Source organism: Colletotrichum fioriniae (assembly GCF_027942845.1).
Source record: "Colletotrichum fioriniae strain IMI 355084 chromosome Unknown scaffold_8, whole genome shotgun sequence".
Lineage (NCBI taxonomy): Eukaryota > Fungi > Ascomycota > Sordariomycetes > Glomerellales > Glomerellaceae > Colletotrichum > Colletotrichum fioriniae.
This window is the reverse complement of record NW_027076844.1, coordinates 224295-235675: the sequence shown is the minus strand read 5'-3', so window position 1 is coordinate 235675 and position 11381 is coordinate 224295. Positions and strand designations below refer to the sequence as shown.

Sequence of the window (11381 nt, the reverse complement as noted above, 5' to 3'; positions counted from 1 at the left end):
CATCCTTTCGATGATTGTTTTACTGAGGAAATATGAAGGATGGGACAAGAACAACTCATGACCTGACCTAACAGAAGTACAAACAACTCATATTGATGTAAAAGTCCATGGCACCGATTTGACCAACATGTTCGTTGGTCATGTGTTCATACTTCTGACTATACTCATTGTATGTGAACTTTTATACAGAGCGTATCTACACAACGAATCATCTTAGGAATGGGCGTTATTTGAGACCGTGTAAATGCTGGATTCTGATAATGGTGAAAGCAGGTCTAAACTGCCCTAGAAGAGAGTCGTTGCCGACTGAAACGGGTATACTGACTGACACCTTTGACGCCTATCCATGTTCCCAAAGCAAAGTTCTAATTCCCCTCGATGAGTCTGCTCCTAATGCCGGCTGATGGCGGTCTTCCTGCTGACGCCAAAGCCAATGATGCAATGCCTCCACTACAAATCTCTTCGGCTCCAGGTGTCTGCAATCGACTGAAGCCGTCCCTACGCGACTGTATCGCGATCACGAAACGGAGCAAATTTGTCCCTGTCCTGGTACCGCTCGCGGTCCGCAGCGAATGTCTCATATCCTCCGCCCTGCCTGTCCTCTTCGTCAAGGGTCGTTTCGATTCCGCGCTTGCCGCCTCTGCCGCTGTATCCTTGCGACTGGCCGGCTCGAGGAACATCTCTGGTCACACTAGAGACGCTTCTCTGGGCATTGAGAATATCTTCGTATGCTTGTAGCATCCTCTTTCCATCCTCGTCGAAGTTGGCAGAGAATCGTTGCATGGAGACAAATTGCACGGAAGAGATCATGTCCTTTCCGTACATGGTCATGATGTAAGCTGCAGCGACGAAAGCTGACCGGTCGTTGCCTGTTTCGCAAACAAGAAGAATCTTGCCACTCCTAAAGCTTTCGTCGTCGACTGCCATTCGACCTTCCTGTGCACCCACGACTTGACTACGATACACATCGATCAAATGCCCATTGATCTTTCTCACCACCTCTGGGAAGCCGCGGATCAGTTCAGAGTTGTCCAAGACGTCCAAGTATTCGACCTGCATGCCGAGCTTCTGCGCGACCTTGTCGACACTCATCAGTCGAGCTTGAGCCACCCTGGCATGTCGTGTAACAATGACCATGGTGACTCCCTCCTTGGCAAGCCAAGCTTCGTCACGAGCAACGGATAAAGGGCCGAGATAGAGGAAGTCCAGGAGCGTCTGTGCCTTGCGTCGAGCCTCGTAGTTCCAGCCAACTGATCTGTCTGTGGCAGTCTGCGTCTTGTCCCGGGTTATGATTCGGAGATCTTCGCTTGTGAGGCGCATGGCATCGACATTGTTGAATGAGGGGGTAAAGGCGCAAGTAGCGTTGCCCTTAGCAAATGTCATGGGAATGGGTATATAGGGAGGACTGGGGGGCCTGTGACTATATGGAGCTGTGGCGATTGCATGCTCTTTCGGCTCCTGGGGTTCCTCCATGTTTGCTGATGCTCAATGCGGGGTTTAATGACAAGCAGTCGGCAATGAGATGTGTTTCGTTGCGGGTGTGCAAGACGCACTGACTCGAGGCAAGCAGTGCAAGCTGCCTTTGTCCGCAGTGTTCGTATGTTGCCGATACTGTCTTGGCACACATGCAGAGACAGATTGCCGAAAATTTGATCAGGCTAAGCAATGGAAAGCAAAGAAACGTGCTGGGCCCTGTTATGAGTGAAATCGAAAAGGATAAGACGTTGAGCTGAAGCGGTGGTGGTTTGGATGATGTTGATGTAAAGTTGAGAGGTGGAGTAGGAAAGTACAGAATCTGGGTTGCAGGTTTGCAGGAGGTATCGAATCGGCAGACTGGGCCGGAGCGAGCTTAGACCCCCTGTGCGGCGGGCGTCTGTACAAAACCGCCCCACTCTGTAGCCTAGACCCATCGGAGAAGTGCTGGAAGCAACTGAACCATGTGTCAGTCCCAATTCCAACGTCGCTTCCCCAGAGCAGAACCTTTATGGAATGGTTACTTGCCGCCGCATGCACGTCAGTGACATCGCCCCAGTACCTACCTTACCTAGGTACCTTCCTTACCTGCCAAGGTTCGTAAGCCTAGGACCAAGAGCAAGACTGCAGCCGAGAGACATCTTGGGGCGGGCCCTATGCAGCTAGTTTGATGAATGGAAAACCAGGCGACTCATGCAGGTAGCTTACCTATTGGTTCTAGAGAGCTTATTTAAGCCATCTTTACACGCAGCCCCCGAGAAACGGCAACTTGTCTCTTGGCACCGAGTCAATTCAAGTCATTGAGAGCTTAAAATGTGCTATTGTTCTGTCGCAAAGTCAGACAGCAGTGGGCGACCAGGACCACTTGCTGACGGCTTCGTTGAGCGAACGCCTTCACTGAGATATCAACTGTGTGACTGAATGCAGCATGTAAGCATATCATGAACCAAAACGCACTTGTAAACCAAAGGCACTGCCGTTTATCTTCACAAGACAGTTCAGATAGTGAATCTAATCCGATGATAAATGTATGAGGATATCATGGGGTATCAGAAATAAATTTTGTGTGAACTTGTTCGCAGTTGAAACATAACATTAACCAAATATTGTCCGCATCTCACTACTCGCCCATGAGTGCCTCTTTCCAGATGAACATCAACGCACCGTTGATGATGGGGCCGCCTCTTCATAGCGAAGACTGACTACACGCGGTGAATGGAAGAGCTTACAGAAAGCCCGCATTTCGGCTCCATGGAGTAACTCTTCTGCCGTGAATGGGCCGGAGAACAAGAGCGTTTGAGGGCAATTTAGTCATTCAAGCGACTTCAAGGGCGGGAGTGATGAGACGTAATTTCATCGCATGAAAGCATCATCTATTCAAAATACGTAGAGCATCGTAACTAATATCGTGCATATGCGTCATTCATCCAGCCAGTTACAACTCCTCGGAAACCTGGCCCTGCTTCTCCAGAGCGGCAAAGTCGGTGAAAACGAGCTCGTACACAAGACCGAGGGTCATCTTGGCGTGCTCAAGCATGTGGTCAAATGACAGGTACTTGATGTTGTCGTCGGTGCTGTGGATGTGCTTGTCAGAGTCCTCAAAGGCGGACTCGATCACGAAGGCGGATGGGTAACCAGCCTTGCTTGCAGAGGCATGGTCGGAGCAGGCGTACCCACACTTGGTCTCGACGTAGGGAACCTTGCAGTACTATGGTTCTGTTAGTACAACCTTGTGCTAGCACCTATTGGAGTTCATTATGACTTACCTCGACGATGACCTTCTTGATGAAGCCGGTCAAGCCGGGATCAACAAAGTCGGTAATGACACCGACGCTCTCAGGCTTTCCAGCGTCAAGCGTTCCTTGCACAAATCCAGTCATGTCCTGCTGGAGCATAGCCTTGATGTCACGTCCATCCTGCTCGTAAGACGAGAAGATGGCCTGGCTACCAAGAAGACCGCCCTCCTCGGCGCTGTACCAGTGGAACTCGATGGTGTTGTCGGCCTTGCCAGAAACGACATCCTTGGACTTGAGGAGGGTGCGGAAAGCTTCGAGAATGGTCATGGAGCCACTGCCATCGTCATCGGCACCTGGTGCGGCGAGAATGGAAGGCAGCCACAGGTTGATAGAATCCTGGTGCGCACCGATGACGACGGTGCTATTAGACTTGCCCGGGATGGTAACAATGATAGAGCTCTGTTGCCAGGTGTGGGGGAAGGCCTCGGCATAGACATGCTTGTCAGCGCCGGCGTCCTTGATGATGGTATTCAGCTTAGCCAGAAGCCATTCGGAAGACTGGCGGCCGTAGTCGGACTTGAAGTAGCGGGTGTGAAAGCTCGTGAACTTCTCCAGGTTGGTCTGGATCTCCTTCTTGTCAAGGTCCTTGATGAGAGGCTTAACCTTGTCCTGGAGGCGACACTTCTCGGGGAAGACGCTCTTCTTCGTCTTGGTGTGGAGGCGATTTGCGCCGAACTCCTTGTGGTCGGTGATATCGAAGAAGCGGTTTCCGTTCTGCAAGACGTCACATCAGCACTTCCGGCAAGTAAAAGCAGCGGCGATGAGGGAATCATACTCTGCGAAGCTCCCACTTCTCCTCCTCAGTCACCCAGCGAGTGTTGCCTGGGGCGAGTTCGATCAGGTACTTCTCGGGCTCGGAGCCGGCGGGATACAGCTGGACACGGTTGATCTCCTCCTCAGCAACGAAGCGAGCGCTGACCGAGTGGGCCAGCACAGCAAGAGGCAAAGCTTTGGCGACCTTCATCTTGAATGGATAGTATGGTTGTGTGATAGTACAATCTGGGGATGATGTGGGAGGTGTGAGAGGTATTCAGGTGAATGTTGTTGAAGGGGACGGGAAGATGGCTGGCGTCATGTCGGCAGCACTGATAGGTGCCTAGATAAGATAAGGTACCTAGCTAAGCGTCAGCAGGTCTGCGACAGCTCGGCAAGCTCCCCTGTCTCGAATCCATCCTCACACATTCCCCGCGGGTTGCCTGGGTGCCTGGCACGCCACCAATGCTTCCATGCAAGCGGGTACCTTGCCTTAGGTACGTACCTCGGATGTCCGTTAGGCCGGAACAGATGAGGTGTCTTACCTAATCAAGGTCTTCCTTTGGTTGGAGTGCCTTACTTGATTCAACGGTTCCTTCGTCGTCATCTATACACAGTCAGGTAAAAGTGACCACTGCTATGATATCCGTACGAGACTCAGTTTCGCTGCTTCGCAACGTATTTCCGGCCGACTGTGTATTGTGGACTGACACAGCCTGGTTGTGCAAGGCAAGCCCAGCTAAGGTATCCCATTCGGGAATGACCCGACTGAGAGCTCCAAGGTACCTACCTTACTGAGCAGCTTTCGGCTCAGCGAGCCAATCAACGCAGGCACCTTTTGATGATGCTCAGCCGTCAGTCACTCTGATACTCCTCATTCCCTCCCGCCAAAAAAAGGAAAGAAGAAACCATGCAACACCAGGCATTCGACGGTCGTCTCCGACCCGACTACTACTCTGGCCCTCGCTGGTTTATCTAGGAGAGAGCGGACGGGATCTCGAGTTCTCCAACGGGTGTGGTCGCATGTACTTGGGTTGGCGCCTGGGGAAGGCCAATTCCGCATCGCCTTGGGCTGCCCGCACTCGTTGCTCACGGAGGCTAGAGCGCGTCGGAGCGGGTCTATGTGCTCCATTGTGTCTCGGACTCGGCATCTGGTCCGTTGGAGGGTCGCGGGGGGCCTCTCTGCAGTTTGGCACTCTCTGGATACTCGACAGTGGCCCGATTCCTCACCCAAAACATGCTGATATCCTGTCGTAATATCTTTAAAATCATGGTTCATGGTTAATCGCAGCCCCATGCCACAAGGTGGGTTTGTCAGCACAAAAGACACAAAGGGTATCACCCGTTTTCAAGGCCCGCAGCCCGTCATCCCGTTCGTGGGGCGCTTCGGTGCTCATCGGACACCGGTACCGACTTACCTCTTTAAGCTCGTCTGAACACCAAACATCTACCATGTGTGACAGCCGCTACCTATACAACATGGAGTCCCATCCCGAACTCCCGACAACGTTGAACGAGCGAACAGACGCCGGGCTTGGACCTGTTCCTTTCCATCCTCAGGCAGTAAATGATATCATGAGGGGAGCAACCGCAGGTTCCCCAAGCGCATCCCCGCCGCGTGTATAAAGCGCTGGTTGCAGCCGCCCGCGCATTCCTAGTGAGATGACCTGCATGTGTTCCTCCTGCATTCGTCCGACCTTGTGAGCCAAGCCAGACAGGCTCACGATATATCTCAACGACATTCCTTGGAATCTAGCCATCTCGAACACCAGCCCTACTACATCCATCTAAGCTCAATTGCGCACGAACGAGTGGTGCCTTCCAAGATGGCGGCCTCCAAATCCGAGAAACCAAATTATGACCTCATCAAACGCGGCGTCAAAAAGTCCAATGTGCCCGGAACCCTCACCTTCCTCGGCCTCCGGGGCCTCGACCCCTTCTTCCAATACAAGCTCGTCGCCGGCGGCTGGGGCGCCGCCGCCCTCGCCAAAATCGGCATCAACACCATCCCCCTCAACGTAGCCGCCCTCTCCACGACCGGCGTCGCCATCCTCGACGACCTCCACCTGCCGCTCCCGCACCTCATCCTCCTCGGCATGTCCGTCGGCTCCTTCGTCAAACAAGCCTACTGGCTCGTCGGCCTCTCCGCCGAGGAATTCCCTCCCGGATCCGCCGCCGGCGTGAGCTTCTACAACACCCTCGTCAACAGCGCAAACTCCCTCCTCCTCCTCGCGGCGTCCACCTCCGTCCTCACCTCCCCGCGTGACTTCCCGGGTACCTCTTTGCCGTACCAGGTCGTCTTGGGAAGCGTCCTCTACGGCGTCGGCATGTTCCTCGAGACGGCGTCCGAGTGGCAGCGCAAGCAGTTCAAGGCACGGCCCGAGAACAAGGGTAAAGTCATGCGTGGTGGGCTCTGGAAGCTGGCGCGCCACATCAACTACGGCGGGTACGCGCTCTGGAGGGCGGGTTACTGCATGGCGGCGTCCGGGTTCATCGGGGGTACGATCATGGGCGTGTGGCAGGCGGTTGATTTCCTAACGCGCGGCGTGCCGGCGTTGAATGAGTACTGCTCCAAGAGGTACGGCGAGCAGTGGGTTGACTTTAAGAGGGAAGTGCCCTGGGTTCTGCTTCCTGGTATTTACTAGTTTGCCGTAAATGATACAATCATAATAATTTTTCCACATATTTGTGACCTTCGAGAGCAAGTTTGGCCAAACAATGACAATGTGAGGTGAATGCCGACCAACGAGGTGTGCGGTCTTGACTGAGTCGAGGAATTATTTCTCGAACGCGGATGATTTATATACACAGACCTCTCGGCCGAGATATGCGAGTTTCCCGTAAATGCAGAACTGCCGTAGCATCATAAACAAACCCAACGCTCATGAGAAAGACGAAAAGGGGGGCCGTTGGCACCTGCCACCACATAAATACCTGGGCCGGGTAAGATATAAGGAGCAAGTGAGCCACCTTTTCCCAACGGTTACAGCCATGACGCAGCCCAAAGCTAGCAGCGTCCCAGCCGAAAAGGGGGTGGTCAAACGGGTAAAATGCCGTCCCCTTCACGTTTAAAACAACGCTCGCTTCTACATGCTGTCCTCCATCTGCCGACTCCGGACCTTGGCCCAGTCGTCGCGCTCCTTCTTGCCGCCCTGCTGCTCCAACCCCATGCCGCGCTCAACCCACTCCTTGCTGCCCATGTGGCTCAGACGCGACAGCGCGCGCGCAAACGCAAACGCCTCCTCGTCGCCCGAGAACAGGCCCGACATGCCCTTGATGGAGTCGATATTGTGGTCCAGGTCTTCCAGGAGATGCGTCGCCGCCGCGGTGTCGCCGCTCTGTTGTCCGGCCTCGTCCTTCTTCCCTTGCTTCTCCAGCGACTCCTCCAGCTCGGCGCGGGAGACGAACAGCTCCGTCAGGGGCTTCTCCGTCGTCAACACCAGCTTCGCGTGCGACTCGTACACAGCGTCGATGAAGGTGATGAAGCGTCGAGCGAGGTCGCGCTGGCGGTACGTCATGCCCGGACAGTCGGTGATGACAAAGGCGTCGTAGTTACGCACCAGCTCGAGGTAATCCGCCGCCGAGGTCGCCTTGCCGATGAGCTCGTCAAACGTGAACCACGCGCAGCGGCCGCTCACGCGCGGCACGTGGATCTCGCGGCCCCAGACGTTCTGCACCTCCGGGTGCGGCTCCGGGTTCTCCGGGTCGCCCAGGAAGCGGAACCACTTCTCGGCGTGGGAGGTCGCGTGCGCGTCGAGCGGGGTGTGGTAGACCCCCGAGGGCGGTCTCGGGATCTTGCGGTAGTCTGTCGGGGAGTCCAGGTTGATGACGTGGAGCCTGCTCTTGAGCAGCTTGATCGCGGGGATGAAGGATTCTCGCTGGATGCCGTTCTTGTAGAGCTCGTCGGGGTGCCGGTTCGATGTCGTGACCAGTACGACGCCGTGTGACATGAGCGCTTCTAGTAATCTGACCACCCAGGGCGTCAGTATGCGACATGTTCCTAATTTCGCGCGCGTATTCCCGTTCTAGCTCACCTTCTCAGAATCATGGCGTCTGCTACGTCGGTACACTGAAACTCGTCAAAACAGAGAACATTGCCCTGCGCCGCGATCTGCGCTGCCACAAAGGGAACGGCATCGACGTCGTTGCCGTGCTGCATCTTCATCTTGTGTAGCCGCTTGTGGACATCCTGCATGAAGTTGTGGAAGTGGATGCGCGTCTTGGTCTTGACGGAGCTCGGCAGCGTGTCGTAAAATAGATCCATGAGCATCGTCTTGCCGCTACCGACGTCACCAAAGAGGTACAGCCCGCGGGGCAGGTTGCTCGGGATCGCTCCTATCGCGGCCTCGGCAGCCTTTCCCCCGCCGAACCAGGATCCGAACATGGACTTTGCGGGCTTGATGGACTCGAGAGTCGGCTGCTTCACTTCGGGCGCATTGTAGTTGACCAGCTCGTCGTGGAGGTGCTGGAGGCTCTGGATGATACCTGTCCGTCGTCAGCATGTGATACTCCCCACCCGCCAATGTCGGCTACAGGGAGCGCAAACTTGCCCCTCTGATGCTCGTCGTTGCGCAAAATGCCGTTGTCAACTCGGCGGTCGTATTCTTGTATCGGGCCATGGTCATCTTTTGCGGCTGCCTTCTCATTAGCCTCTCTTGCGCCACCAAACTCTTTTGGTGATTCTGGTTCCTCACCCCTGTTTCCCTCTGTCGCTGTCGCTACCGCCGATGCCGTTCTCCTCTGGCCCCCATTTCTGGTTTGTTGCGTAAGAATACTCGGCGATGGACGGAACCTTCTAGCGCTGGTGATGTGTCTGCTAGCAAGGCAAGTTGTGCATAAGGAGCGTCGCAGGATGGCCTGCTGCGTGAGGCCTCGGTTTGTGGCGGCAGAGCCGTTGAGCGATGCGCCCACTTGGCGGAGGGGAAATGAGGATGCAGCTGCACGGCGCATGGTAGCTGGTCAAGAGGGACCAAGATGAACAAAAGTCAAATATAAAATAAAAAAAAGGTCTATGGGTATCGACAAGAAAAATGCATGTTGCAAGCATGCGCGCGCTGTGAGATGATTGTTGTCGCTGTGTTGAGGGACAAAACCAAGCCGCTTCGGAGATGTCTCGTGGGATTGAAGTTGTTGTGTGAAATCAACAAAAATAGACTGGTCGGCCGGTAAAAGATACTGGAGAAAATGACGCTATTGCCTGCCCGCGGCCGGCTCTCACAACTGGCGCCCGAATTGACACTGGCACTGAGAGACGGTGGAGAACCTGTAAGAGGCCCTGAGGCCTGTATCCGCCGTAAATTTGATTGTGGGGAAGCCGAAAGATGCCGAACTCCGGACCATGCCGACTTCGGTCTGATTGACTCGATGGCTGTGGCTCACCGAAGGTGAGATTCCTTAGGGTGACGCTCAGGCCATGATCTGACTTCCAGTTCGTCTCTTTCTCTCCCGAGCTTTCATCTGAGAAGAGGATGGGCACTGACCAAGAACGACCTGAAAGCATTGCTCCAAGTGCTGGATATTTCTTTCAAGGCCTTGTTTTCTCAAATTTCCCTATACTTTGTCCTATTGCCTAGAGTCTCAAGGAAATTGAGACAGGCAAAGAATCGTGTTATTCCCGACAGCTCATCGAGCAGATTCCATTAAAGACGTCGACGAGCGACCAGGGAACGAGTGGTCCATTGAGACTGTCTATATCTTTTTGATTCCAGTCATGTGCTTTAAATTTCTTTGTGAGGAGCCGGCTTTACCTACACACATGATACCATCTTCAGCCTCGTACAAGAAAGCAAACTTACCTCAACCAAGTTTTGCTGGAAAGATGTTGTATCACAAGATGCGAAAAAGGAAATAAACAACATGATGTATAAATTAGTACCACCTGTGGCGCATCTCGCTTATGGTCAAGGGCGGGGAGAGAGGCAGGCAATCTAAGTTCTGTTCACACATACATAGTGCTCCCTGTGCCAATGGCCGAGATACCTGCCTCTGCCCCATTCCAACGTCATATTGTTAGATGGTCGTTTTGGAACTTTATGTTTTTATAGCTCAAAGAACTGTCATTTTGTGGATTTTGATGTGGCCTGATATTGCTGGGAACGCTCGTCCCCAGGAATGGGAGGGGCGGGTCCAGGGATCCTCGGTCCGTGTCATCTACTTACCTGCTTGAGTGTGCTGAAGCAGAGAATGTCAATTTGTTTCGAGTCTCATTTCGCTCAAGACCTATAACCATTCTTTTGTATGCGCGGATAGAAAACCTAAAGACCCAAGATCTTCGCGGCGCGCCTCGCTACCTTAGGGATGAGAAAAATAGTGGCAAGTATAATACCCGTGGCATGATTTAGCCTCTTCACCCCTTCGGCCGGGACTGTTACGCTCAAGACCGACATATTCTCCGAACTTTCAAGAACACATGAATCCTTTATACATGGAATGGTTAGAACAATTCAGAGGCCCCCATAGCAAATCTATCCTTCGTTCATGTTTGCCCTAGTCTGCGTTAGTCCAAGAAGTGAAGCTACACACTTTGTACGGATACGCACAATATGCTCACATATCACTATTTTCCCATTCTTCAATCTTAGTTAAGGTTGAGGAAAACTAGCCTTTTCCTGGACCTGACCACGCTGTAAACACAGGCTCGCAATAGAAGGGGCGCCGCCTCGAGGCTTCGGCCCCCCAAACATCAGCGGTACTCCCGCCCCGCCAGCCAGCCAGTCTACCTTTTGCAGCTCTTTGCAACATCACGCCCGTCTGGGCAAGAGCCTCTCCATCTCATGCACCAGGCGAATGACGCGTCTACATGGAAGCCTGTGGGAATCAAGAAACGGGATGGGGGCAGCACTCAAAGCACTCAACGCACTCTCGCCGATCTTAGTCGGTCAAGGGGCCGGCCGGACGGACAGGCTGCAGCACAACATCGCGAACGCTGTGCAACATCACTAATGCAGTAGCAGGATGAGGCATTAAGGGGGAGTCATTGCTTTGTCACAAGCATATGGCTTGATTTTGATCCTTCATTCTCATAGTGAGCTGACTGAAGCATCCTCTCTTGTGCAGATTGCAGCTTGAGTGCTTGACAACGCCTCGTGCCTAGCATGAAGGCTGTGGTCTGGGAAGCGGTCTGCCCGCTTTGCCCTCCCTAGCCCAAAGTCTAGAAGTTGTTGGGCTTGAAAATTGGTGTATCCTGGACCCCTGGGCCGGTCTCAGAGGTATGTCTGAATAGAGCAGTAATACCTAAACGTCTGTAAGTGCACATGTGCAAAGGCGGGGGAGGCGGCCGACGCCAGTTCTGGATAGAGAGACTTTCCAGACCTCGACAAATAAAAGGTCTCGGCTATCGCACGCTATCGTGTCAGATCA

At 53.7% G+C, this 11381-nt stretch overlaps 4 protein-coding genes across 4 annotated transcripts; 1 reads left to right on the top strand and 3 right to left on the bottom strand.

Annotated features, from left to right (window-relative positions):
* Positions 1-498: 498 nt before the first annotated feature.
* Positions 499-1473, bottom strand: N0V96_006883 (uncharacterized protein; the record flags this gene model as incomplete). The annotated part of the gene is made up of 1 exon (XM_053192352.1): positions 499-1473. One exon carries the CDS (start codon positions 1471-1473, stop codon positions 499-501), a length of 975 nt encoding a protein of 324 aa, XP_053050116.1.
* Positions 1474-2908: 1435 nt separating this feature from the next.
* Positions 2909-4233, bottom strand: LAP1 (Leucine aminopeptidase 1; the record flags this gene model as incomplete). The annotated part of the gene is made up of 3 exons (XM_053192351.2): positions 2909-3181; positions 3240-3983; positions 4045-4233. 3 exons carry the CDS (start codon positions 4231-4233, stop codon positions 2909-2911), a joined length of 1206 nt encoding a protein of 401 aa, XP_053050115.2.
* Positions 4234-5848: 1615 nt separating this feature from the next.
* Positions 5849-6667, top strand: N0V96_006881 (uncharacterized protein; the record flags this gene model as incomplete). Its single annotated transcript, XM_053192350.1, has 1 exon — positions 5849-6667. The coding sequence occupies one exon, from the start codon at positions 5849-5851 to the stop codon at positions 6665-6667; it is 819 nt and encodes a 272-aa protein (XP_053050114.1).
* A 441-nt stretch (positions 6668-7108) lies between these two features.
* On the bottom strand, positions 7109-8647 carry AFG1 (ATPase; the record flags this gene model as incomplete). Its single annotated transcript, XM_065757855.1, has 3 exons — positions 7109-7988; positions 8057-8507; positions 8569-8647. The coding sequence occupies 3 exons, from the start codon at positions 8645-8647 to the stop codon at positions 7109-7111; spliced, it is 1410 nt and encodes a 469-aa protein (XP_065613378.1).
* Between the last annotated feature and the right edge of the window lie 2734 nt (positions 8648-11381).